The sequence below is a fragment of the Festucalex cinctus genome, chromosome 2 (assembly GCF_051991245.1).
Source record: "Festucalex cinctus isolate MCC-2025b chromosome 2, RoL_Fcin_1.0, whole genome shotgun sequence".
NCBI lineage: Eukaryota > Metazoa > Chordata > Actinopteri > Syngnathiformes > Syngnathidae > Festucalex > Festucalex cinctus.
In genome coordinates, this window is record NC_135412.1 from 38,390,674 (window position 1) to 38,415,791 (window position 25,118).

A 25,118-nucleotide genomic window follows, 5' to 3' on the forward strand; every position below is an offset into this window, starting at 1 on the left:
ACTGCTATATGTAAGTGGTTTGTTTATTATTTTAAATAAATGATATTTGTCTTCAAATCAAGAGAAAAGCTACTTTTGAAATTATGTAAGCAGGATTTCTCTGATAGCAATTTTAGCATTTATTATACCAAAGCACTAAATAAAAGTAAACTAATGCATTATATTTATGTATTGCTTTAATAAACCACTTTCAAATTGTGGCATGATAAAGTTCTTCAGGCAGCAAGAATTTAGAATAATGTTTGAATAAGAAAGTAATAAGTGCCATTAATAATAAAACAATTAACATTGGTTGTTCTTGTTTTGATTTGCAAACTGCACAAAAGTAATGTGCTCTCATACCTGCCTCTTTGTGTATATAATGCAAATGTACATTTGTTCACCTCATGTGAAAGGCCACCTGCAGATGGCACTAGTCCATTTTCACTGGGAAGACTGTCATTGGGAGAACTGCAGCCAGAGACTGGGGTGCTGCTGCTGCTGGGCGATGAGTCTGCTGGGACGCCAGAGACAAAAAGCGTCTGACTCATGATGACAATGCAAAGGTTTGATTGGGTGTCAAAGCGACGATCTAGTTACCAAGTGTATCAGGTACTCTGTGTCTGATGGTGGGTGGGGCGCTTTCTTTGCGGGTGAGCGGGCTCTGGCGGGTGTTGAGATGTTTCTTCAGCTTGTGTTTCACTTTTAAATTTGGCTCAGATGCTAATAAAGAATACATCGATGAGTTACTTGAGATAAAACAGTGATTTCCATCAGTATTTGCAATAGTAGTAGTAATTTACTTTCACTTCCTTATCAATATTGTTACAGAGTTAAGTTTAGTTTAGATATCCATTCATTTTCATTCCTGCTTGGCTCATTAGGGTCACAGCTGACTTTGAGCAAGAGGCAGAGTGCACCTTAGTCTACTCCATGACACATTCTGCATTAACAAACAACCATTCACACTCACATCCACATCGTCTTCAGTTAACCTAACATGTATGTTGTTGGAGTGTGGGAGGAAGCTGGACTACCCCAAAGAACAGCCATGCAAGCATGAGGTGAAATTGCAAATTACACATATGACGTTAAATGATTTAAACCTCAAACCTCAGAATTGGAATGCCCTTCATTATGATACATAGATTACATATGTCATACCTTCAGAATCCAATGACATTTCAATCACATCTTGAGTTATTATGTATTTTACCTGCCCTGCGTAGACGTGTCCCTTCTGAACCCTCTGAAGAAGGCAGCGAGGGAGATGAGACCAGAGGTTGGGAGGAAATACTCTGGTCCGGGCCCAGTTTTCTGCAAGTAAACAGCACAAACTCAAATTGACCCATGTCACCTTTGAGTAAAAGTTATCTTAATGGAAGACGACTGCCTCAGCGTTTGACAAACTGACTATGATTTGTACCGTTGGATCCAGGAAAATAATAAATAAATAAAATTTAGGCCGTAAGCTACAGTCAGGAAAAAACAGTACACAGATATTTGATGAAGATCTACCGGTAACAGAGATGCTAGGAGTGGAGAAAGAATAAATAAATAATCAGCTGTTGACCACAAAAATTTGTTGCTGCAGCAACAGATGCCCAACTTCCATGGAGCAATAATCAAAAATTAAAAAGATGGCCAAGGTTTGGTGTCATCAGTCTGAATTTTCATAAAGCAATGATTGGAAAATTACTGCTCATCCTAAAAAAATGAATTCAATTTTGAATAAAGACACAGTCCATGTATTACGCAGGAACTGTACTGCAAACCTTTGTATGCATATTGTATTACCTGAATGTTGCTGGCGTAGAATTTAAAGTGTTGGAGCTTGTTCTCTCCAGTGCCGCCTGCTTCTGCTTCTTCAAGATGACCTCTTGGAGTTTCTGTTTAACCAGTGAACTGGCCACTGCACCTGTTCATTCAACCCACCAAAAATACATCAGAAAAAGTTGGACATGTTCATGAAAAAAAAGTTAATAATTAAATATGTGAAATTACTAATTCTCCATTGACTGAGTGAATATGGAGCACTGAAGTGTGACGCATGGTGAGATCACTTGTTTTGTGTGTGTTTGTGTGCGTATTGGTGCATGAGTGTACAAAGAGGTGACAGAAGGTGTTCAAGTCAATATTGACCCAATGACTTGTACCAATATTCAAAGCTATATTTAACCTCACTGTTGCAGCTCCACTAGTCAGGTTATATTTAACTAAAAGCAAACAGCCTTTAAAAAAAGGAAAAAGGTTCAATAAATAGATAATAGATAAATATACGGTCTTTGGGCATGTTCGGCACTAAAAGCCTTTATGTATTTAATATTATTTCAAAACCGGACCAAACGTAATGTGAATAAATTTATGGTCTCAGAAGGTGTGTTGCATGTGTGTGTGGGTGTGCGCAGGCGTACGTCCATTTTTGAGTTTGTGTCCGCTTGTGAACAAACTTACTTTGTTGACTCTTGTCCTTGTTTTTGAGCAGCTGCAATTCTTGTTGCTTCTCATGGTGTTCCTGCTCACGTCTCCGCTGCTCCATATTAAACTAAAAAAATCAACATTTTCATTCAACATTAAAAAAAAAAAATAATAATATATATATATATATATGGGGTGCTAAAAAAAATCGATTCGGCGATATATCGCGATACTACATCGCGCGATTCTCGAATCGATTCAATAATCGGCAGAATCGATTTATTTTTTTTATTTTTTTATTTTTATTTTTTTAGGATTCACACCTTGAGCATGGAAGAATGTTATATGAACGGAACATTAAGCCTTAATATTTTTATTTTAATGCTGTTCAAACATGAAACAGATTACAACCTCTATAAGACTGAAATTTCAGATAAATAAATAATACATTTTCATATAAATCTTACACTCTACAAGCTTACTGATTAGTATTTTCTAAATTTGAATGAAAAAAATCGCAACAATAGACTTATAAATTCGTATCGGGATTAATCGGTATCGAATCGAATCGTGACCTGTGAATCGTGATACGAATCGAATCGTCAGGTACTAGGCAATTCACACCCCTAATATATATATATATATATATATATATATATATATATATATATATATATATATATATATTTATATATAAATATATATATATATATATATAAATTTAGAAAATACTAATCAGTAAGCTTGTAGAGTGTAAGATTTATATGAAAATGTATTATTTATTTTTCTGAAATTTCAGTCTTATAGAGGTTGTAATCTGTTTCATGTTTGAACAGCATTAAAATAAAATATTAAGGCTTAATGTTCCGTTCATATAACATTCTTCCATGCTCAAGGTGTGAATCCTAAAAAAAAAAAAAATAAATAAATAAAAAAATAAAAATCGATTCTGCCGATTATTGAATCGATTCGAGAATCGCGCGATGTAGTATCGCGATATATCGCCGAATCGATGTTTTTTTAACACCCCTAATATATATATAGGGTCAGGCAAAATGATCTGACACATTTGTAGGTTTAATAAAAGACAAATAAAGAAACAAAAAAAGTGTTTTTATTGTCAAAAAGTACATATAATGCCATTCTGTTTCATTAGGTTTTTAAAATTGAATCAGTCAAATGGGATCCGTTATTGTCTACACACTGTCGAAGGCGTTCATGAAGGTTTCAATGCTGATCCAGTAGCTCTGAAGCTGGTAACCCATAATAAGATCGTGTTACGAGCTGGTACGGGATCATGTCTACCAAGTTTGAAGTGCAAACGGAACGTTCGTTGTGTTGCAGTTACAGATTCATTTGTTTTGATAAACGTTTCCACAATGAAAGCGCAATGTTCACCAGTCCAATTCATGGCATCAACTGAAAACAAACAAAAAATAGCAGCACTATACAGAAACAAAACAAAATGGCATTATAAAAACTAGGGCTGGGAAAAAAAGTCGACTTGGTCGACTTTAAAAATAGGTCGACTGGAAAAATTTAAGTCGACGCTCCGCCCGGAACCATGTTTGCGCCGCCGCGGTCCATGTTTCACACGGACCTTTTATGCCTATGCGCGCATCGCCACATACTATTGCCTACTCCTGTCCGTGCGATGGAGGACAAAGTAAAAAAACAAACAAAAAAAAACAACACCCCTCAAAAAAGAAAGAAGTTGTCCAGAGTTTGGGACCATTTTGAAAAAATTGAGGGGACAAATAAATGCAAATTATGCACACTAACAATGCCCTATCACAGCAGCACATCATCTATGTTGCAGCATGTAACATGGAAACATCCATACGCAACACTTGAAGAAAGCAGAGCAAGGTAAGTTTAGTTTTTATTAGTGTGATAATATTGCTATTTAGAATGCAACGCACTGCACTGTATTGCTGACTTGAACTTGCCGTTTGACTCTTAACTTAAGGCGCCGCTCGACGACGCGTCACGAGTAGCAAATGCACCGCCAAGCTAACCGCCTAACCGGTCATTCTCAACGAGATATGCAGGCAGACAGGCACACAATACCCTTCCTTTAAGTAAATCACATTCGCTAAGAGCCGCTACGTGTAACGGCCGGGACAGTTACAAAAGTACACCTCGAAGAGAAGAGGATTCACGAAGTTGGCAATCACTCTGTGTACGTGCCTCCGCGCGCAACTAGCGTAGACTGTCAAATCAATGTTATTGTCTGTCATTTAAAGAATAACGAGCGTAGTAGATGGAAAAATATACACGATATCTCGAGTGGTGATATGGTCACTTGAGTCTGACCAAGCAATTTCACTAGACAACTCATTCTGAGTGGTGATATATTAGTGTACACCACCACCTGGTGGCTGAAAGGCTGACATTTATGTGCTAAAGTAAAACAGATTTAGTAGTAAATTGGTGGTCTTTGAGAATGAGATTGAGCTTCCTCAAAACACAGGAAAGGAAGTTAATGTTATAAACGCCCTAAAAAGCAATATAGGGCTGATTAAGATTTAGATTATTATAAATCCTGCACTTGGTTAAAAAAACAAAAACAAAAAAAACTGCTCATCAAAATATAACCTGCACAAGTCATGGATTCAAAAAAATAAATAAATAAATAAATAAATAAATAAATAAAAAAATAAAAAAAATAAGGAAATATAAGGAATAATGGGTATTTATGCATCCGTTCAACATTTTCTGCCTCTAAACTAAAAAATAAATAAATAAATAATAATAATAATAATAATAATAATAATAATATGTCGATTAGTCGTCAAATATATGAGAAGTCGAGTCGATTTTTAAAAAAAAAGTCAGTGACAGCCCTAATAAAAACAAATACCTACTTTTCGAAAATAAAACACTTTTTTTGTTTCTTTACTTTGTCTTTTATTAAACCTACAAATGTGTCAGATCATTTTACCTGACCCTATATTAAAGAATGATCTAAGATGAATAGAAAACATAAGTGAATTAAAATGAAAATACCATGGGAGGCTTGAATTATATAAACTAGGAGTTGAAAATGATTTTTTGTAGTCGACTATAATGAGATGAAAGTAAAAGTGAAGTTGATTAATCATATGACAGATCTGTGCAGAATTCCAATTGCTGGCCAGACATTACTGCTCCACAGAGGGTTATAAGTCTGGCGACAACCACAAACGGGCAAGTCAAACGTCCATTGTAAGTGGCCGATTGAAATACAATATGCACAAACCATTATTATGCCTCAAATTTTGCAAAAGTAAATTCAACTTGTCGACTAATCGGTTTAAAACCTACTACAAATACATTTTTATAGAATAAAGTAAGTATATAATGTAGATTATCATCATTTTATTATCCTCCCTAATATTGTGCTGATAACTAATTAACAAAATGTGTAAAGCCCCTTACAGGCGTTAACATGGCAGTAGTTTTGTGGTTAGCAAATAAATATTTGGGATGTCATGATAAGGGCAATATCGTGATATCGCGATATTGAAACTGCCACAATATCGCCGTCGTCATGTTCACAATATTTAAAAGGAACACATTTGTTAAAAAAGTCAGATTGATTTCCATTTGTGCAGTTCTAGCACCCTCTAGTGGCTAGTTTATTAGTGCAATTTAATTTTCATGTTTTGGATGTTTTGGCCTTTATGTTTAAAATCTATGCTAATTGTCAGATTAAGGGGAACATAATTTGCTTGTGAAGCGATCAATGTTTGCTTACATTACCAAGTAAGTGCCTCAATATTGTTATTAGAGATTGTAGGTGGTTTATATGCATTGCTGTTATGTACAAAAGCACAATATTGTACTTTTCTTTTAGTTGAGCTCTCTTTTTTACAACATTGTGATCTTTTTTATTAAATATTGCCAACGCCCCCCACAATATCGTGATAATTATCGTATCGTGACCTTCATATCGTGATAATATTGTATCGTGATGTTTGGATATAGTTACATCCCTAATAAATACACAACACTCATTCAAAAAGGGGCCACTATCTGAAGAAATGTGGGATCAGTTCACAAAAAGTTTTACAGTATGTACTAAAAATATTTCTCCATTGTACCCGTATGTGCTGTTGAAGCTGCTGTTGGGAGAAGGAGGTGCGGGTCTGCGGGGAAAATGGGCTGAGAAGCAACGGCGGGTGCAATGGTGTGAGGAGTGCCGTGTCGGAGCCAGGGCGCATCCCCCGCTCTCCCACCCTGAGGTCCATGGGAAGCAAAGTGACGTGCAACACACAGGAATCTGCAACATAAGAAAGCAGATGTAACAATTCATAGTATGGTCACACTTGATTGACTGCATTTTAAATTGGACACAAACAATGATAACATAAATCACATGCAACATAGCAGTTGTTCCAGAGTTTCCAGTAAATTAATTCATTTTGCTCACAAACAAAAAAGAACAAACAGATGGTGGTGAAAACAGATGATTACACATACTGTATATTATCATATTTAAGAGCCCAGCTCTTTAGCTTTTCATTTGTGGCTGGAATTAGAAGATGCCGCCACCACACTTGCACATACGCAACTGGAGACTATAAAAAAAAATATGATAATATAGGATATGAAATGATGTCATTTTGTTTTATACAAGTCTTAGTAAAAACTAAAGGTTATTTACTAGGGCTGGGAATCTGTGACTGTCTCACGATTCGATTCGATTACGATTTTTGGGTCTTTGATTCGATTTAGAATCGCTTTTCGATTCAAAATTATTTGATTGACAAATGATTTCTGCTTCAATTTACAGATATGCACAACATTGTCATGATGTACTCCAGTCTGCTTTGCAAGACAAAATGACAAATAGAGACATTAAAGTGTCTTTTTTTTGTTTAAAGGGACACTTTACTTATTGATCCATTTTTAGCAGCAAAAAGTTGCTACTTTTTCAATAATTAATTTGGTGACGTGATTATTTTTTTATGTACATTTAATAACTTTTAAACCGATGTTAAAATGAATCGAACGCCGGCATGTTTGTTACACGTGACTAAATAACCCGGATGTTTATGTCACTAGTGTGTAAACGCTACACGATGGAAGCGCTATGCAACGCAGCCGTGCATCTAGCGTCAAACCCGGAAGGATTAAACCTTATCGCTTCGAGCCAACACGACAAAATAACCCTACCGAAGGAAAGTCTGCCTTGGATGTGAAAGTTGTGGCGCCAGATGGTCTTTTCGGGCACAAAATAAACTTTAATGAACGAGTGAATCAGGCGGTTGTTGAGTGGTGTTCGTGCGGGAGCTGCACAGGAATGGACAATCCGCTAATGAATGTGTGCTGTCTGGAAATAAAAGAAATCGAGGATCGGTTCCTTGCGGACAATCTCAACTGCATCCTGGAACATCAGACATTCAACATGGCAATACTAAATAGACATTCTCAGGATAGCTTTGGTTGCGATGAAAGATGTGAAGAAGAAAAGTCTTGGAGGAGCCAATATCCAACAGGTAAAGTGACACACAGCACGAGCAATGCAAAACGTGTGGAACTGACAAACTATTTCAGGAAAAAGAAAAAAATAGTAAAATTATATGTATCGTCGTTACAGCGCCCAACCTCCCCTAGCTGTTTTTTTTTTTCTTTTTTTGCGTAGCGTCCCGATGATGTAAACGAAAGCTTGCAAGAAGGTTGTGTATTAACCGTGTTTATTTATAGACAAAATGAAGTAAGGAAATGCGAGACGCCGTTACCTAGGCTGGTTATCAATGGTTGGGATCCGAACGAAATTAATAGAAATGCAAATGAAACTGGAATGCACCACAGGAAGAACAGCGGGACAGAACACAAATGTAGTACGTCGCACATGCCGATGATAATGACACTAATCCACATTCAATAAATTTTTTGTTAAAATAAGATTATGAACATGGTCAATTTGTGAACTATACACAACTTACGAGCTAATAAAACATAACGTCCGCGCCTGCTTGTCCTTGCCGGGAGGTCGACAGCACTTAGCAAGCCATTTTCTACGCAAATAGTCTTTTTTTTGGGGGGGGATAACATACCAGTGTGCTCCTCGCGGGTTTTTCCTTGACGACACCTTGCAAAATTTTGCAATACAGTAAGGCATAAGTGACGTTTGTGTCTTCCTCGTCGTTCTGTCTGCGTGAACTACTGTTCGCCAAGCGAGTATACACACTTGTTACGTCACCACTTGAGGGCGTTCCAACACGGAAGTACTTCTATGTTGAAAAAAGTTAAATAAATCAATATTGAGGTGTATTCTTCAGCTCTTATGCATGTTTCGTAGCTAAACTAACTATTTACTGCCAATCAAGCCATACATGTAAAATTAAAGGTGCCTTCCTTTAAACATTTATTAATTTTGTATTGTGTCTTTTTCCACAAAAACAGCATGTGGGCTACAACTGCCCTTTCCCCTTCTTCTTCATTTCTAATTTAAATGAAATCAATTTTTGGATATTAATATCGATTCGATTTGATTAATAAATGAAAATCTCAATTCTTTTATGAATCGATTTTTTGGCACACCCCTATTATTTACTTTGTATATAAACAGATTTCTAGAGTCATCTTTAATAAACTATACAAGCTCCATTCAAAATTCCTGAAAAACACAAATTTAATTGCACATAACAGCTGCCAAAACAAAGTCAGCATTACGCGCAAGACGTAAGTTTAGAACATCAAAGAATCGGCTGCAACGGACCGCACTGTAATTTAAAGTGTCTGCTGACTTCAGAGAGAAAAGGCTCATTGGTGTCATTTTTAAACACTTTTTCACTCTATGGCTGTCTGGCCCTGACATAGACTCTTAAACATATTTCCATGTTCTTTGCATGCAGTTGGGCATATTTGCATTGCCAGGTCAAGTCAGTGGGAACTTCTGCCTCATCTGGCACTGAAAACAGGATCCAGGAAGAGAACAGTTTGAGAAAATGCCAGGGTGTGAATAAAGACGCACACGCACGCGCGGCTTGAAGCAATTTAGTGTGACATCATCGATGTTCTGCTGTGTTTGGTAATCAAACGTCAACCTGCAGAGTGTCAAGTAAATGCCACTCATTGAGAAGGTTGCCATAGTAGAGTATACAGAATCTAAAGTAGCTCTTCGGGTTAGTGTGACATAATGTGTGCTGCAGTGTCAATCATTCCTATTAAGAGGTGCCAATGCACACAGCCTGAATACAGGCCATGATTAGAATGACAGAAATCCTTTGGTAAACACACACACAAACACACAGTGTTTATGGTCATGACTATTAAGAAAGGTCTTTATCCTTGGGAAGGAGGAGAATATGCTTGAACAAAGAAGAACACCAAGTGAACACGCAAGTGGGAATACCAGTATCTCTCCCCTGACACCCAGTGGTTATAAATACACACTGGTCTAACATTTACTAACAGTTAGTCTTTTGTGTCTACAGGGTGAAAAACACGTCTACACTTGCAACTAGACAAACAGATAAAACCTGTGAACTCACATCTACTTTGTGGTTTTGGGAGTGTGACGGCTTTATTGACAATGATTATTGAGTTTAACATTACATACTTAATACTTAAGGTGACTCTACCATATATTTTATTTACATAACAATTATATACCAAATTTATATAACGAGCTTCATGTCCCAAGCTTCACTAGCCTGATCGCAGCTGGAATTATAGACCCCTTCAGAGTTTGTAAACAATGTGACGCAATTTAAAGGGCGGGGCTTAGCTGGAGGCAAAAAGACCTCAGTGGTGTGTGGTTCTAACACTGGTCAGCATATTTTCACAGAAAGTTCACGTCGGAATGGACGTGGAAAACGGCCATTTGAGTTAATATGTGAGTAAACTGACTACCCACGACCGTGAATGTTACTTTAAAAAGTTAACTCTGACTGATGGGACGATATTTACTGACCCCTACGCACTCACGTACTGGATAGATGATTTAACGGGACTACCCACCGTGCAATGGTCAGCATGAGCATTGTTGATGATAGCCTCAGTCCAGTCCTTTCGCCTAATCGCGTTTAACCACAGCCGTCTGCGATTACTCTGGCCGGCAGAGGCTGGGATGCGATAGAATTTCAAGTTTTTGTTGGTGCTTTTACGGTTCCGGCAACCAAAAACACAACAAGACGACATTTTATACAGACAACCAGCGTTGTTTACTTTTAGCTGCACTTCCGTTGCCTCCAGCAGCAAGTTGTTTTTGCCTCCAGTAAACACCGTGACATAGGCCATGAAGGGGTCTACAGCGATGCACTAGTGATGTTTCGTCACCAGATTATTATGTCCATCAATACACGGAAAACAACAGCTTTCCCAACACTTCACTTGGAATACCGCATACGAGCAGTCAGGTTGAAGTGTCGCCAACAGTGAGTGATATTTTGAATCCGTTTCTATGTCAGTCCTTTGTGTATTCACACGATCAGTTGTACTAAAATGTTGTGCATGCATCACAGTTCACATACTGGCATATTAAAACATAGCTCAACAAGAAGTGAGTGACCCTCTAGCGCCACCATTAGTTTTCACAGTAACAAAGTATGTCACAGACATGATAATTATTAAGACACTTGGTAACTGTTTTTAAAGCTAAATGTCACCTTTAGAACAATACCATTAAGTATATTTTGGTGTTGTTGTTACTTCGAATATAAGGGCCTGCAATTACTACTGTAGGTACCTCAACCACACTATTCATTGGATTTTCAAGTGGAGAAAATGTCTGCTTAAACAGGCAGGCTTCCCAGTGAGTGGATACACAATGTCCTTTGGCTTGTAAAATAACTGATAATAACACACTTCCCATGTAGGAAACAGTACTTTAAGTCTAGAAACAACAGTGTAATTGTTCAGTCAATGACCCTCTGCGACCACATTTATTTTCTCGGCTGTCATTTTCTCTACCAGTCATTTGAAGCTAAAATGTTTGTATATCTGCTGAAAATGATATTCGATTACAGTCCATTACACTTGTGCATCGTGCTGAGAAGGAAAATATTTGGATTCTGCGGTAGTAAGTCTGTGCTAATTGCATTTAAATAGCATAGTGATCCTGTCAATGGAACTCTATGTGTCATGTCAGCAAGAAAGTATGACCTATTTGCCTCTAGAAAGCCTTCAATTGTCTGAGAGGGGCGAGGAGGGGGTGGACAAACAAACTTAACAAAAGGAAACATCCATCCATCCATTTTCTGTACCGCTTATTCCTCACAAGGGTCGCGGAGGGTGCTGGCACCTATCTCAGCTGGATCTGGGCAGTAGGCGGGGGACACCCTGGACTGGTTTCCAGCCAATCGCAGGGCACACAGAGACGAACAACCATCCACACTCACAAGCACACTTAGGGACAATTCGGAGCACGCAATTAACCTGCCGTGCATGTCTTTGGAATGTGGGAGGAGACCGGAGTACCCGGAGAAGACCCACGCGGGCACGGGGAGAACATGCAAACTCCACCCAGGAAGGCCGGAGCCTGGACTCGAACCGGAGTCCTCAGAACTGGGAGGCAGACGTGCTAACCACTCGACCACCGTGCCGCCCCAAAAGGAAACAAATAACTACAAATAATTATTCCTGAGAAGGAAGCAGGAAGCCGAAGGAGTTGTGATTCTCCACGAAACCAAAAGAATTCAGTAAATGTGACTATTTTCTCTTCTTCTTCTTTTTTTTAAGTCATTGCAAAATTGATGCACTACAAAGAAGATTGTTGTTGACATAAAGAAAAAGTTGCGTATGTACCGCGGTTTTAAAATCGTGAAAATCATGCCATTGCCTCTGCCCTAAAACGCTGTGGGTGAATCTGCTGCCCTGAAACTGCACCCCACCTGACTTAACTGTCATCAATCAAATACCACTTCTACGACTTGAAATATTGATGATAATTTGTCTCGCATCTGGCTTATGCCTATACACCTGATCCAGAATCTAATTCTGAACAAGAAGACACTGACCTACTTAAGAATCAAACTTATTCCTCAGCCCACAGCAGAATGGTTGTTCTTTTCCCCTTACCATTTATAACTTAGCAAGATGTATTCGTCAAAAATAGCCACTTTAAGGTCAAGATGATCACAGACCAACTAGCATTGTATTTTGAATATTTTTAGTAAACATTGTTACTTCCCATTATAAGAATATAAATATTAATGTAGAATATATATGCAATATTTAAGTCTCTTCAGCAAATATGAATTGCCAATTTAGAAAAACACATTCTTTTGAATTGTTCTTAAGTGTCTGAATCTGCCCCAGGTGAGACATTTAAACAGGAATCATTTTAAAAAATATATATATGGTAATGATTTGCAAGCATGCACTGGGCATGAATGCACTTAGATAACATTCCTTCTAGATGTATTACAGTACAGTTAAATAATCACCTAGCTCCTTCTGTTCAGTAAAGACAACACAATAGAACAATAATGATAGAACAATAATTATGTGGTCTGCCTGCATGCTCATTATCCTATGATTACCCAGCATTTTGGCTCACTTTGATCCCAGTGTATTTCAAGTGGTTCTAAACTTGTTCTGTGTTATTTTTTGACTGGTTCAACAGGTAAGACCAGGATAATGTACTCGTTCTCACTCTCTCACAGTACAACTGAGCAATAAAAGCAACAAAATGGAAAGAAAATAATACAAAAAGGTAACTGATAGGGCAGATGACAAAACAGAACATTATGTCAAAACAGACACACTGAAGAAGGCACAATATCACTATGAAAGATATGAATTGCGTACCAAGTCAACAAAACAGACAATAAAACTGTGTTAAATTGAGTGTGATAAATCATGACTTTCATTATAAAAGCCTCAGAAATTTGTTTTCAACCATGTGTGGTCTATTTGTTTATTGTGTCTCTTTATTTTTAATTATGTTGTCTGAGAAAGGGGGTCATCAGAACGGGACAACCAGACACTGCAGGGAATGTCCTCCTGGGGTGTGTGTGTGTGTGTGTGGGTGTGTTTGTGTGGGGGTGTGTGGGGGTGTGTGGGGGTGTGTGTGGGTGTGTGTGTGTGTGTGTGTGTGTGTGTGTATGGGGGGTGTGGGGGGGGGGGGTGTGGGTGGGGTGTGTGTGTGTGTAGGTGTGTGTGTGTGTGTGTGTGTGGTTGGCTGTAAAAGATGTTTACAACAAGCAGTACGAGGGCAAACACTTTATGCTTTTTATCTCATAAGTTACATTTGTGGGTGTACACCTATTTCCAGCTGTGTGGGGGTAAACCAAGCAGACGCTGGGTGGGAACTGTAAATTCAAGTTTGATAATTTAACACATGCATGAATGTATACATAAAAAGTATTTTGTCCTTAACATTTTTAAAGTGTGTTTTCCTGATGTCCACAATATGAGAAGAGTATATATCATGTACTGTATGTATGTACAGTAGTCTCTCACTATTCATTATTGCAGGTTCACCCCATCATGGATTTTTCTTCGGGTCTATTTATGCTGCTATTTCTGTCCTTTTTTGTGTGTGTGTCATATTTGAGTACATGAAAACAGCCCGTTCTTTCATTCAACACATTACATTTTTAAACAAAATATATAATATTTGGTAAATTAAGAAACGTGGACTATAAGTTTAAAAAAATGTTGACATATTTCTGCTTTTAATTCTTCTTAACAAGTCATTGTCCCATCACTGGTGAGCTATTTTTAGAACAGATCGCAGTTACTCGTATACAAAGTGTTTCTCATTCCTCCGCCCGTACCCCTAGGTACAAATAAGTACTGTTTATGCTTAGAAAAAGTACACAAATGATACAAATGGGAAAGGGGACCATTTTTGTACCTTTTTGTTTGTCTGGAAGGGTACAAACAAGTGCTAGGCCTATGTGAATGATTTTGAAAAGAGCCCACTGCTGTATGGAATGCAGTTGAAAGAAGTCAGTAGTAAGAGAAGTACTGTAATTTCGACCAGGGATGGGAAAATTATTGCACTTTGTGCACTTTAAACCAATTGACAGCGGTTCTTGTAAAGAAAAAAAAAATGTATAAGTGCAAAACACTTTTTGGCCAGTCTTTGTTTCCCAGGATGCATTGTGCCTACAGTATTGAACGTTTTCCACCAGAAGGTCATTAATCATTATCTTGTGTGTTTATGTTACCCACAGTGTTTTAAGTGGAAAAAATTAAGTGCCTGTACTCTCGTAATTCATATATATATTAGAGATCGACCGATAATCGGTCGGGCCGATAATCGGGGCCGATATTTGACATATTGGTACATATCGGTATCGGTCTGTTTTATTAATCTGACGGCCGATATGAGCGGTCCATTTAAAACTCCGTCTTTTCGCTTCGAAATGCAGCCCAGAGCGTCTCTGTCTGTTATGGAGTCCAACTCCAGCAATGTAACGCCCATAGCAGCATTTGATTGGTTAGCCGTGCAAGAGCCAGAACCAATCAGTAGTGTATGCCTGTATCACAGTAGCCGGTCACACACGCACCCACGTACACAACGCGACAGACACATGCTTCGAAGGTAAGTTAAAAGAGAAGAGACTCCGCCGATCGTTTCACCATGATAAGCTAAACACATTGAATTATGTTGTGTATTAAATGCACTATATGAATGGAGCTGCATTGCCTTGCATTGAATCCCCGCTAGCTAACAGTGGTGTGTTCAGCTTAGCATGTAGGCTAACACCCAGTAGCTAATTCGCTACTTGAACTACTCGGGGAGGGAATCACACACATTTTCACTTAATTAAGTAAATAATGTTTGTTAGAAAGGTTCCAAATATTAACAGTTGTCATTATTATATTGTCTAGTTCCATGTTAAGAGTAGAGTAACGTCATTATATTTACCTCTCGTGACGCACACATTGCATTCTGGGTCACGTCCATTACTTGTTGCATAGCGGTTATTATGCAGTGAGATGCCACAATGACACTAAATAGCGTTTAGTTACTTTATATTGTGTTTATTTGTCGCACTGGTTTGCCATTGTGTGCCTTAAGCTTCGACGTCGATTTGATTGACAGCTCGTTGTGCACCTCGTTAAAGTCCGCTCCGTAACAAATTAAGTGTCTCAAACACCGTTTAACTACACGAACGTGTCCTCTTCCGTATGTTTGGCATTAGTAGAGAAGTGCACTAAAGTATAGTGTGCTTATTTGCTCGTTTTGTCTCTCTTTTCACGTCATGTCTGCCGTCATTTGGGACATTATCCTCTCAATGGATGCCACTAATATGTAACATCTACGGCCGTACACGGCTGCAATTAATGTTCAGTGATGTAATTTCGTTACGTGCATCATACTTTGAATAATGAGCTCATGTTTGGTGTGTTGTATAACTTTCTCGTGTGTTAGTAACTATTCATGTGGACAGCTAAGATAGTGCTTGTTAATGTGAATTAGCAATGTTGCAGCCCAGTTATTACTTAGACAAGTACATCTGTGCCATTAAGTGATACAGTACAGTACAGTAGTGAGAGAATAGTGTGCCCATATACACACACGTGTCTATAAGTGTAAAACACATTAAACAGCAGAAACTGGCAGCGGTCCACCGCAACAATGTCTGTTTAACCAAGTTATTCTTACTATTATTATAACAAAGTTATTTTACTCAACCCTTTTTCTGCGTTGATTGGGGCATCCTAAGTGGCAGTAAACTACATGATGAAGTGTCTTTTGACAGTTCTCTTGTAGAGAGGAGTAGCATGATATTGCTGTTCTCGATTTAAGATCCTCAGCTTATCAAAACTGTCTATATGGTAACAATAACAATAATCATAATAAGGTCTACAAGAACTGTATGGTGTTCAGGGATGAATAGTTTTTCTCATGGAATTTTTTTATTTATTTTTGCTGTAGTAATAAGTAATGCCACAGCTGATGCACATTTTGAATGACAGGGTTCCTCCTATTACTTCAAAATATAAAAATATAACATTTATAGAATAAAACTACAAGTATCCCAAATGCTATAAAAGGTAATGTCACATTGGCCCCCACATTTAACTCCCCCCGCCACCAACGTCTTATTGCAGATAGAAGGATGTAAAATGAAAAGTGTAGTGTGAGAATCCATTGTAAAGAACGGTTAGGGTTTGCATTATTCAAAAATTTGGTGCCAACATTTTAACTTTTACTGCAAATGAATATCGGCTTCAAATATCGGTTATCTGCCTCCTTGACTACCGATAATCGGAATCGGTATCGGCCCTGAATCGGTCGATCTCTAATATATATATATATATATATATATATATATATATATATATATATATATATATATATATATATATATATATAGAAATATATATATATATATATAGAAATATATATATATATATATATATATATATATATATATATATATATATATATAAGGGGTGGGAATTTCTGACATGAGGCCGATTCGATATGTATCTCGATGCACAGGTTTCGATTCGATTTAAAAACGATAATCTTTCAGAACAGAACGGTTCGATTAAGTTTGGGAACGATACAATTTTCGATTCGATACGATTCATTTCAATATTCAAAACTTATAGTGACATTTTTTGCTTCTAGACGTTAATCTTAAAACACCACAAATTTTTACATTATCTTCAAACGTGTTAGAAAAACAACAACAAAAATATTTTCATATATTGAATCAATTATTTAAATAGACCGCAACAAAGGGCTGGGCGATATGACTGAAAAATGTATCAGTTTCAATATTTATTAGTCGTTATTCACAGTTATAATAGGGTTTTTTTTCTATTCAAAATAAGGATCAGGAAAACAAAAGGCTGATCATTTAATTTGAAATATAAATATTTAACCTTTAAAAAGACACCAACACAATTAAACAGAATATGTGCACAGTGTGAAGTAGTTCAGAAACATAAATTTAAGGTCATCAAATAAATCTACCATCCAGCCAAAACAAATATGAAGCCACCTTATGGAACAATAAATCTATCAAACACATTTTAAACCACTTAATATATCTAAAAATATTGCCAAAAGTACCCTTCCCTTTTTATCAACAATTTTTCTTTTTCTTTTGCCATCACATTCATTTTTGGTTAATGTATGACAATGTATGACATCTTTTTATTTATTTAGTTATTTATTTATTTATTTATTTTTATCTGAGACACGATGATGACCACGGAATCACAACTGTTCATGATTTTTTTTTTTTTGGGGGGGGGGCTTTCGTTTATTTTGAGTTTGATGACGTAATTGCGGGCACCTCTCAGTTCTCCTATCTGCTGCTCATGCTAGTTGTGTACATTTACAGGGAGCCACAAACTGAGAAATGAGATGCTTGCAGTATTCTTTTAGCTTAGCTGGTGTGTTGGCTGTGGGACATACCTGTGTCGTTTGGATGTATGCATTGGAACGTTACGGAAGTTATTCTTTTGGCTCGCGCGCAGTACCAACGCCGGGACATACAAGTGCACCGAGAGCACTAATAGCCATGGCCTCCTGCTACTGTCTTTGCATTATGTTTACAACATCCGGGGAATGAAGCGTCTCTGAGCGCTACCTTGCTAGCTCTCTGTAAACACGGAAGTAGCTTGAATAGTGATGCTACTGAAATGTAAACAAAACAAGTAGAGCACGGCGCAGAATTCTTGCTATTGTTATGAAAACCATAAAGCCTCACTCGCAACCGATTCACAGCCACGCGATATCCGGTCCAGAGCTTTACAAGCAACGTATCTAAGGATTCGCAGCGGATTTTGTATCGGTTGATGAGTCTGCTACCGATACGGTCGTTTAGCTCCCCTTGACGAACGATGGTTCGGTCGAATCGGTTTTTTGTCCCACCCCATATATATATATATATATATATATATATATATATATATATATATATATATATATATATATATATATATATATATATATATATATATACAAATTCTAACATTAAATATTATTTGATACCACTGTGTAGGTATAAAATTAAAAGGGAAATATTCAGGACTGACAATAATTAATATAACCAGCACAGTGGTGAGTAAAATGACACAATCACATGCCCACAAATTTGCCAATAAGTTGGAATTTACAGTACAATATTATATTGTCCTGTGTTTTCATCCGTATCAGTCACATGTAATTTTCTAGCCACTCATGCTCATTAATTAGGTTGCTACTAACAAATTCTGTTATTTTTTGAAAACACTTATCAGTGAGTGTTTTACACCAGGATCCCTGTATGGGATAATGAGAGCCGAGCAACTTCATTGTTTGCATCAACCATTCAGAGTATATCATCTCAGTATCGTAAATGGTGACTTGCAGAAGTTAGGTTTATATTTCACAGTGTTGCTTTCAATTTATTGTTGATCGTTCTGACAACATGATGATGCAGACTTGCTTGGAGTAGCAGTTGGAAAACTATCTTATGAAAGAAAATTTATATTCACATACCCCACACACACTGATATTTTCGTTCGCCGTAGAGGAGGAAAAATAAGCTTACCGCCGGCTTCACTTCTTGTTTGGCATGAGCGATCCATATATATATATAGCTTCCATTTCAATGTGTGAAATTTGTCCACTTTAAACAATCATCGCCTGTCGTAGCTTAGCTGCTAGCACAAGGCTTGTTTGCTAGCGTGTTGCTAACCATGTGATCAAGAGAATGTCACTTGTGTGCTCTTACATGAAGTCATATATAAAGTACAAGGAGTTATATATATATATATATATATATATATATATATATATATATATATATATTTTTTTTTTTTTTTTTTTTTTTGAAGCCGTTCCTTTGCAGATGCCGTCTGATGGTTATTGGGCTGCAGTCAGCACCAGTAATGGCCTTTTTGGGATGAGCATCGTCCCGTGTCTTGACGGACAGCCATTCGGATCCTCCGGCTCAGAGCCGGTGAGATTTTTTTGGGTCTACGACGTGATTTTTTTGATCCATAAACCTCAGGATCTTTTAAGAAATGCAAAATTACTGTCTTACTGCGTCCAACCTCAGCAGCGATGGCATGTTGTGAGAGGCCTTGTCTATGCAGCTCAACAATCCTGCCAAGTTCGAAGGCAGTGAGTTTTTTTTTGCTTTTCCCATCAAAAGGTCTTGACAGTGTGATTTCTTGACAGAAAATGACATGGAATCCACATTTTTGCACAGATTTGGGCTTTTAAAGGATGGTGGTCTTAAACTTTTGATCAGCCGATGAACAGCCTATATATATATATATATATATATATATATATATATATATATATATATATATATATATATATATATATATATATATATATACACACACACACATACACACACACACATATACATATACACATACACATACACAACTGGAGTAATCATGCGCTTGGTGATCAGCGCACAGACTTCTATATTATATGTAAGTCAGTGGACGAACGGCTCTCGGCGGAACAGCATTTTGGGATCAAAATATGTATTGTCAAGCGTACCGGAACGCTGACAGACTGTGACAGTACATTCTTTGCACATTGAGAAGTACCGGAACGCTCAAGGGAGATTTTTAGAAGTAGTGGAGCTCCGTACCGGTGCGTTCCAGCCCACTTAAAACACTGGTTACCCATAGTTCGTTGAATGTGTGTCCTAAGTGTCACCTTTAAATTTAAGTTGTACATTGTTAACATGACTGAGTGACTTAAGTGACTTCAAGGATCTTCTCAAAAAGTAGAAGCCAAACGTCCGTTTGTCACTTTTTAAAAAATGCGCATGCGGCAGACCATCCTACCATCTCTCCTGCTCATCCGTGGGGGTGGGGCGGGAGGTTGTGAACGTTCAAGCTTATCTTCATCATCATCTTCATCAAGTATGTGGTGTGGTCAGGGGAGCTACAACGGTGAATGGCTGAATCCGAAGCTTAGCGGCTACATGCTACAAACACTCGAAGTGCGCATGCGCAGCTAGGGATGAGCACGCACAACGTCGTTATGGCAGATTGATTGACGGGATCGAGAACCAATCGTTAAGATGATCCACCTGGAAGAGGCAGTGACCAAAGTTCCTTGAAAACACATTTAAACTGTGAAACATTAAAATAACTGTTCATTGATGCGAAGATATAGTCACACCTGTATATCTGATAGTGGACTTCTTGGCTACAAACTGATACGATGACACAATTATAACTTAGAACTGATCAGTTGTGGTTGGGGAATAATTATTATAATGTTGCCCATACGTGTAGTACCCTTTGTAGGCAAGTATGTATCCTGAGATAAAGATTTGCCTTACATAACCGTAACCCCTGTATAACATGCAGCCTACCCTATGGTTTATATGGTACCAACATATGATACAAATCATTAGCGTTCGTGATGCATGATAATATCGGTGGCCGATAATTATCGGCACTTATCGACCATTTTGACGTCAAACAGATAAACCAGATAATAGAGAAATCTGCCGATAATTATCGGCAATTTGATTTCATACAGATAACCCAGATAATAAAGAAATCCATCAATAATTATAGACATGCAACATTGGTCCATCTGTTGCGTTTGTGGCTCATATCAATAAAATTCAGCTTCATGGTGCTTTAAATACAATGAAACATTGTGCAAAGTTTATACAATGTTTCAATGTATTTGTTAGACTTATAGTAGCACTTGAAAGCATATTTGTATGCAAATTAATTTTGCAAACAATTATCGGCTTACTTATCGGTTATCGACATCGGCACCTCTAAATTATTGGTTTATCGGTATCGGTTGAAAATAGCATTATCGTGCATCCCTAATTAGGGTCCCAAAATGTACCCCGTTTAAAGGGCACAATATCTGGACCCTTACGGGGTACTACCACAGTGACAAGCCTTTGGATATATTTTTCCCAAAGATTGTGTTTGGCTTCCAAATGGTGTACTTTTGTGGTTGCATTGTATTTTTTCAATGGTTAAAATTCAGGCATTTTCAATAATTTCAAGGACCTCTTGAGAAGCCAGTAATAAAGTCAGACTTAACAGTGTGTTTGTGTAGTAAACTGCCAGCAGCACTGGTGTCGCACTCACAGCTGGCTCTAAAATTACACTCCACTCCCCTTTAGTCATCTTTTACAGACTGCCACATCCTCTTTTTTTTTTTTTTAACTACTTTGCTTCCTTCAACTTGCTCACAAACAGTTTCATCATCGCAATAACAATGACAGTATCTTGCGTATCTTCTTCAACTGCCATTCAAAATGTAAAATGTAAGAGTAGAGAGAGATTTAGGCGTTGAAACAAGAAAACTATAAATGTCCAGAGATTGAAGACATTAATTTGATAATGATCTTGTGTGTCATACTTTGGTCAATAAGCAGAGATCAGGCTTTGCATGCTCCATAATCTTTACAATCCATCCCATTAACAACAGGCATGGTAACCGTAGTAACGGGGGGCAGTGGTGGAGCCGAGCAGGAAGTCAAGTCTATAAAAACACAACAATGAGAGCACCAGGGCGGCTTCCTGTTTGAGAGCTGAGTTTAGACACACATTTCCCCCAATTTCTCTGCTCCAGCTGTTGTCATGCTGCTGCCACAGTGCCCTTGAGCTTTTAACACTGAATACACTACCTTGTGGTGTGCACTCCCACCATATAAGTGTCTCAGTAAGCTGCAGTCGTAGTAGTCATTTTTTTTTTCTGTGGGGGATAAAGAATATGTCTATTTGTATTGTTAGATTGTCTGTCTACAAGTGTTGTTGGGCTCGTTGTGCTCAAATATTCATTGCTTCAAGTGCTTTAACACCACCACATGCGTAGCATTTGTTAGACCATCTATGGCATTTTTCATTGTGAGTTAGCCTTTAAGATAGCGGAAATTTATAGTGATGTTGTTTTAAATATTATGTAATGGGTAATTGTCTTTGCTTTGTTTAGTTTGACAGTAATTAATTAACTAGGAGAGACAATAAGCGACTTTAGTATGTTGTCTGTAGAATATTTCCTTTGTGCCAAACCACTGCTTGTTGTGCAATTAGTTGAGTTTGCTGCCACCATCTCCGGCTCATATCTCAATTTTTTTCTCACAAAAAAACAAACAAACACAAAACTCTTCCATTTTAAATAATGGCTTTTAACTTTACATTTGACTTTGTAATTTTATTCCTATTAACTTTTCATTTACATTTGTTGATTGAAATGGTAAGGTTTCATGCTCATTCAGGGTCACCATTTAAAATTAAAGCACATTTCAAATTTTGAACACACCAACATTATGAAATAACATGTTTTACAAACCATGTTATTAGCTAGTATCTCTATTAATCAATCAATCAATCAACTTTATTTATATAGCACCTTTCATACATTTAAAATGCAACTCAAAGTGCTGGACATCCATAATGCAATAAAATAAAAGAAAGAAAAAGCCCCCCCATCCCCTTGATCGTACCCACAGACACACCCAAAACCCAACAAACACATGAAAACCACAACATGGCGGGGCACAGATGTACCCTGTAAGGAAAGGCACCCCGGAGGAGTTCATCCACAGTGAGATGGATGAAGACCAAGCATCCCTCTCACTGTGGAGGCTCCCCCATGAGAAAACACTGGAGCTAAAAATTTTATAACTACCAAATAAAAACATTTAAACACTAAAAGAAAACGGTTAAACACGATAGAAAAAATAAATAAATAAAAACAAAGCTACAAGACAATATAGATTAAAAGTTAAATAAATAGAAGGGGATAAAAAAATAAAAATAATAATAAATAAAATAAAATAAAATAAAAATAAAAATAAAAAAGGTCAATCAAATGCCAAACTAAAAAAGTAAGTCTTAAGCCTCCTCTTAAAAACATAAATATTCTCTGCAGACCTGATGCTCTCTGGCAGGCCATTCCATAGGTGAGGACCATAGTGGCTAAAGGCAGCTTCACCATGTGTCTTGGTCCTCACCTTTGGAATAGTTAAAAGGCCGCTGCCAGAAGACCTCAGAGGCCGCGAGGGGTAATAGGGTAAAAGCAAGTCAGATAAATAAGATGGGCCAAGACCGTTAAGACATTTAAAAACTAATAAAAGCACCTTAAAATCAATCCTGAAACGCACGGGGAGCCAATGCAGCGATTTTAAAACTGGTGTAATGTGCTCCCGCCCTCCGGTCCCCGTCAGCACACGTGCAGCTGAGTTCTGAAGGAGCTGTAGGACTGAAATATTCTTTTTGGGAAGACCAGAGAGCAGGGAATTACAATAATCTAAACGACAAGAAATAAAAGCATGCATCAGCACCTCCGTGTTGGCCTGTGAGAGAAACGGGCGGACTCTGGCAATATTCTTAAGATGGTAAAAAACGATCTTGGCTACATTTTTAATATGAGGATTAAAAGTTAGCTCAGAGTAAAAAAGGACGCCCAAATTCTTTACACATTGCGTGGGTTTAAAATCTTGTAGTTTAGGTAAAAGTTTCTCTCTCTGACCTTCAGGACCGATGACTAAAACCTTCAACTATTATTACCTTTCTCACTCAAAATATTGCCAGGACAAGCTGATTGCAGTTACCTTTAATAACACAGTACCAGATAATGAACAAGCTGATTGACAACAAAAGGTATAGTTTCATTGAACCTAGTCTGAGTGATGAAAGTCAAAATTGAGTGGCCAAATTTGTAATTATAGACTAAAAAGCTGATTTCCATATAAAAGGCAAATGAATGTTTGATAGCATTGTGAGATTTGTGGGAACATCATTTTACTTTACCTTCCGAACTTGTTACAATTTGAGAGGGGCATAAAGGAGTGACCCAAAATGATTGACACACATATATATAAGTGCCTAAACATTTTTGGAACTGATGATGGAATTTGTAAAAATATAATAATAATAAAATATTATTATTATTATTATTATTAGTATTATTAATAGTAATAATAAAATATTATTATTATTATTATTATTATTATTATTATTATTATTAATAATAATAATAATAATAATAATAATAATAATAATAATAATAATAATAATAATATATTAGATTTGCTTAATAATTTAGTCATTAAAATTCGAGCTATTCAGTCCATTCAGTATAGATTTTAAATGTGCTCCAAATGTCCACCCTAGCGCCTGAGACGCTCCTAGATGTGGAGTGCGAAATTTTGCTGTTCACATGACCAGAAAGCACACAAAGTGAGCATCATCTGATAACCACAAATAACAGAGAAAGTCTAAGTTGACATTTTTTTTTTTTTTCCCACAAAACCAACAACACATGACATCCCTATGCCCCTTGTTTAGCTACATTTTAATCTGAATTTTGCAAGGGTACAACTTTAGGTCAATGAACAAAATCTGCCTCAGTGATTCCAGGAAAATGGCTGTACCTCCGAATAAATTAGGGCTGTGAGCGACAAAGTCCCGGCAACATCAACATTCCCTTCCATTCTAGCACCCCAAACATTATCCAGGTTGGATGCCCTTCAGCTTTAGAGCTCAGGTTCTGAAAAGTTGCTTTGGTCCAGAATTTATTGACACATCTGACAGTAAATCAGCGTTTTGTCCAGGTTACAATTGAAATTGAATATCCTTTGAAATTTTGCCTGCACAGATTGAAAGACCTGGTCTAAAAATGGATCTCCGCCCAAAAAGAAGATTTATGTCTAATAACAGTCTATTGTGTTTTCATGAAATCTTTTTACTAGCATTAATGGTTGTCATTGCACAGCTACGCTATGCAAAACAAAAAGAAAAAAAAAGTAAAACAAGCATTTTCAGGAATTCCAGGCAACACTTGTGGGAAAAATGAGTATGTAATTGAGCTT

At 37.3% G+C, this 25,118-nt stretch overlaps 1 protein-coding gene across 3 annotated transcripts in view; it reads right to left on the reverse strand.

The window, feature by feature from the left end:
- Positions 1-25,118, reverse strand: part of hdac7a (histone deacetylase 7a) — an 86,654-nt gene that overhangs the window by 26,208 nt on the left and 35,328 nt on the right. For 2 of the 3 annotated variants that reach the window (XM_077514989.1, XM_077514988.1), the window contains exons 3-8: positions 6,483-6,661; positions 2,434-2,524; positions 1,777-1,897; positions 1,196-1,296; positions 580-702; positions 384-496 (exon numbers count right to left, since the gene is read on the reverse strand). In XM_077514989.1, coding sequence (XP_077371115.1) covers positions 384-496; positions 580-702; positions 1,196-1,296; positions 1,777-1,897; positions 2,434-2,524; positions 6,483-6,629 — 696 coding nt within the window. In that variant the 5' untranslated portion in view covers positions 6,630-6,661. The remainder of the gene's footprint in view (positions 1-383; positions 497-579; positions 703-1,195; positions 1,297-1,776; positions 1,898-2,433; positions 2,525-6,482; positions 6,662-25,118) is intronic. The other variant, XM_077514990.1, reaches the window with a different exon arrangement.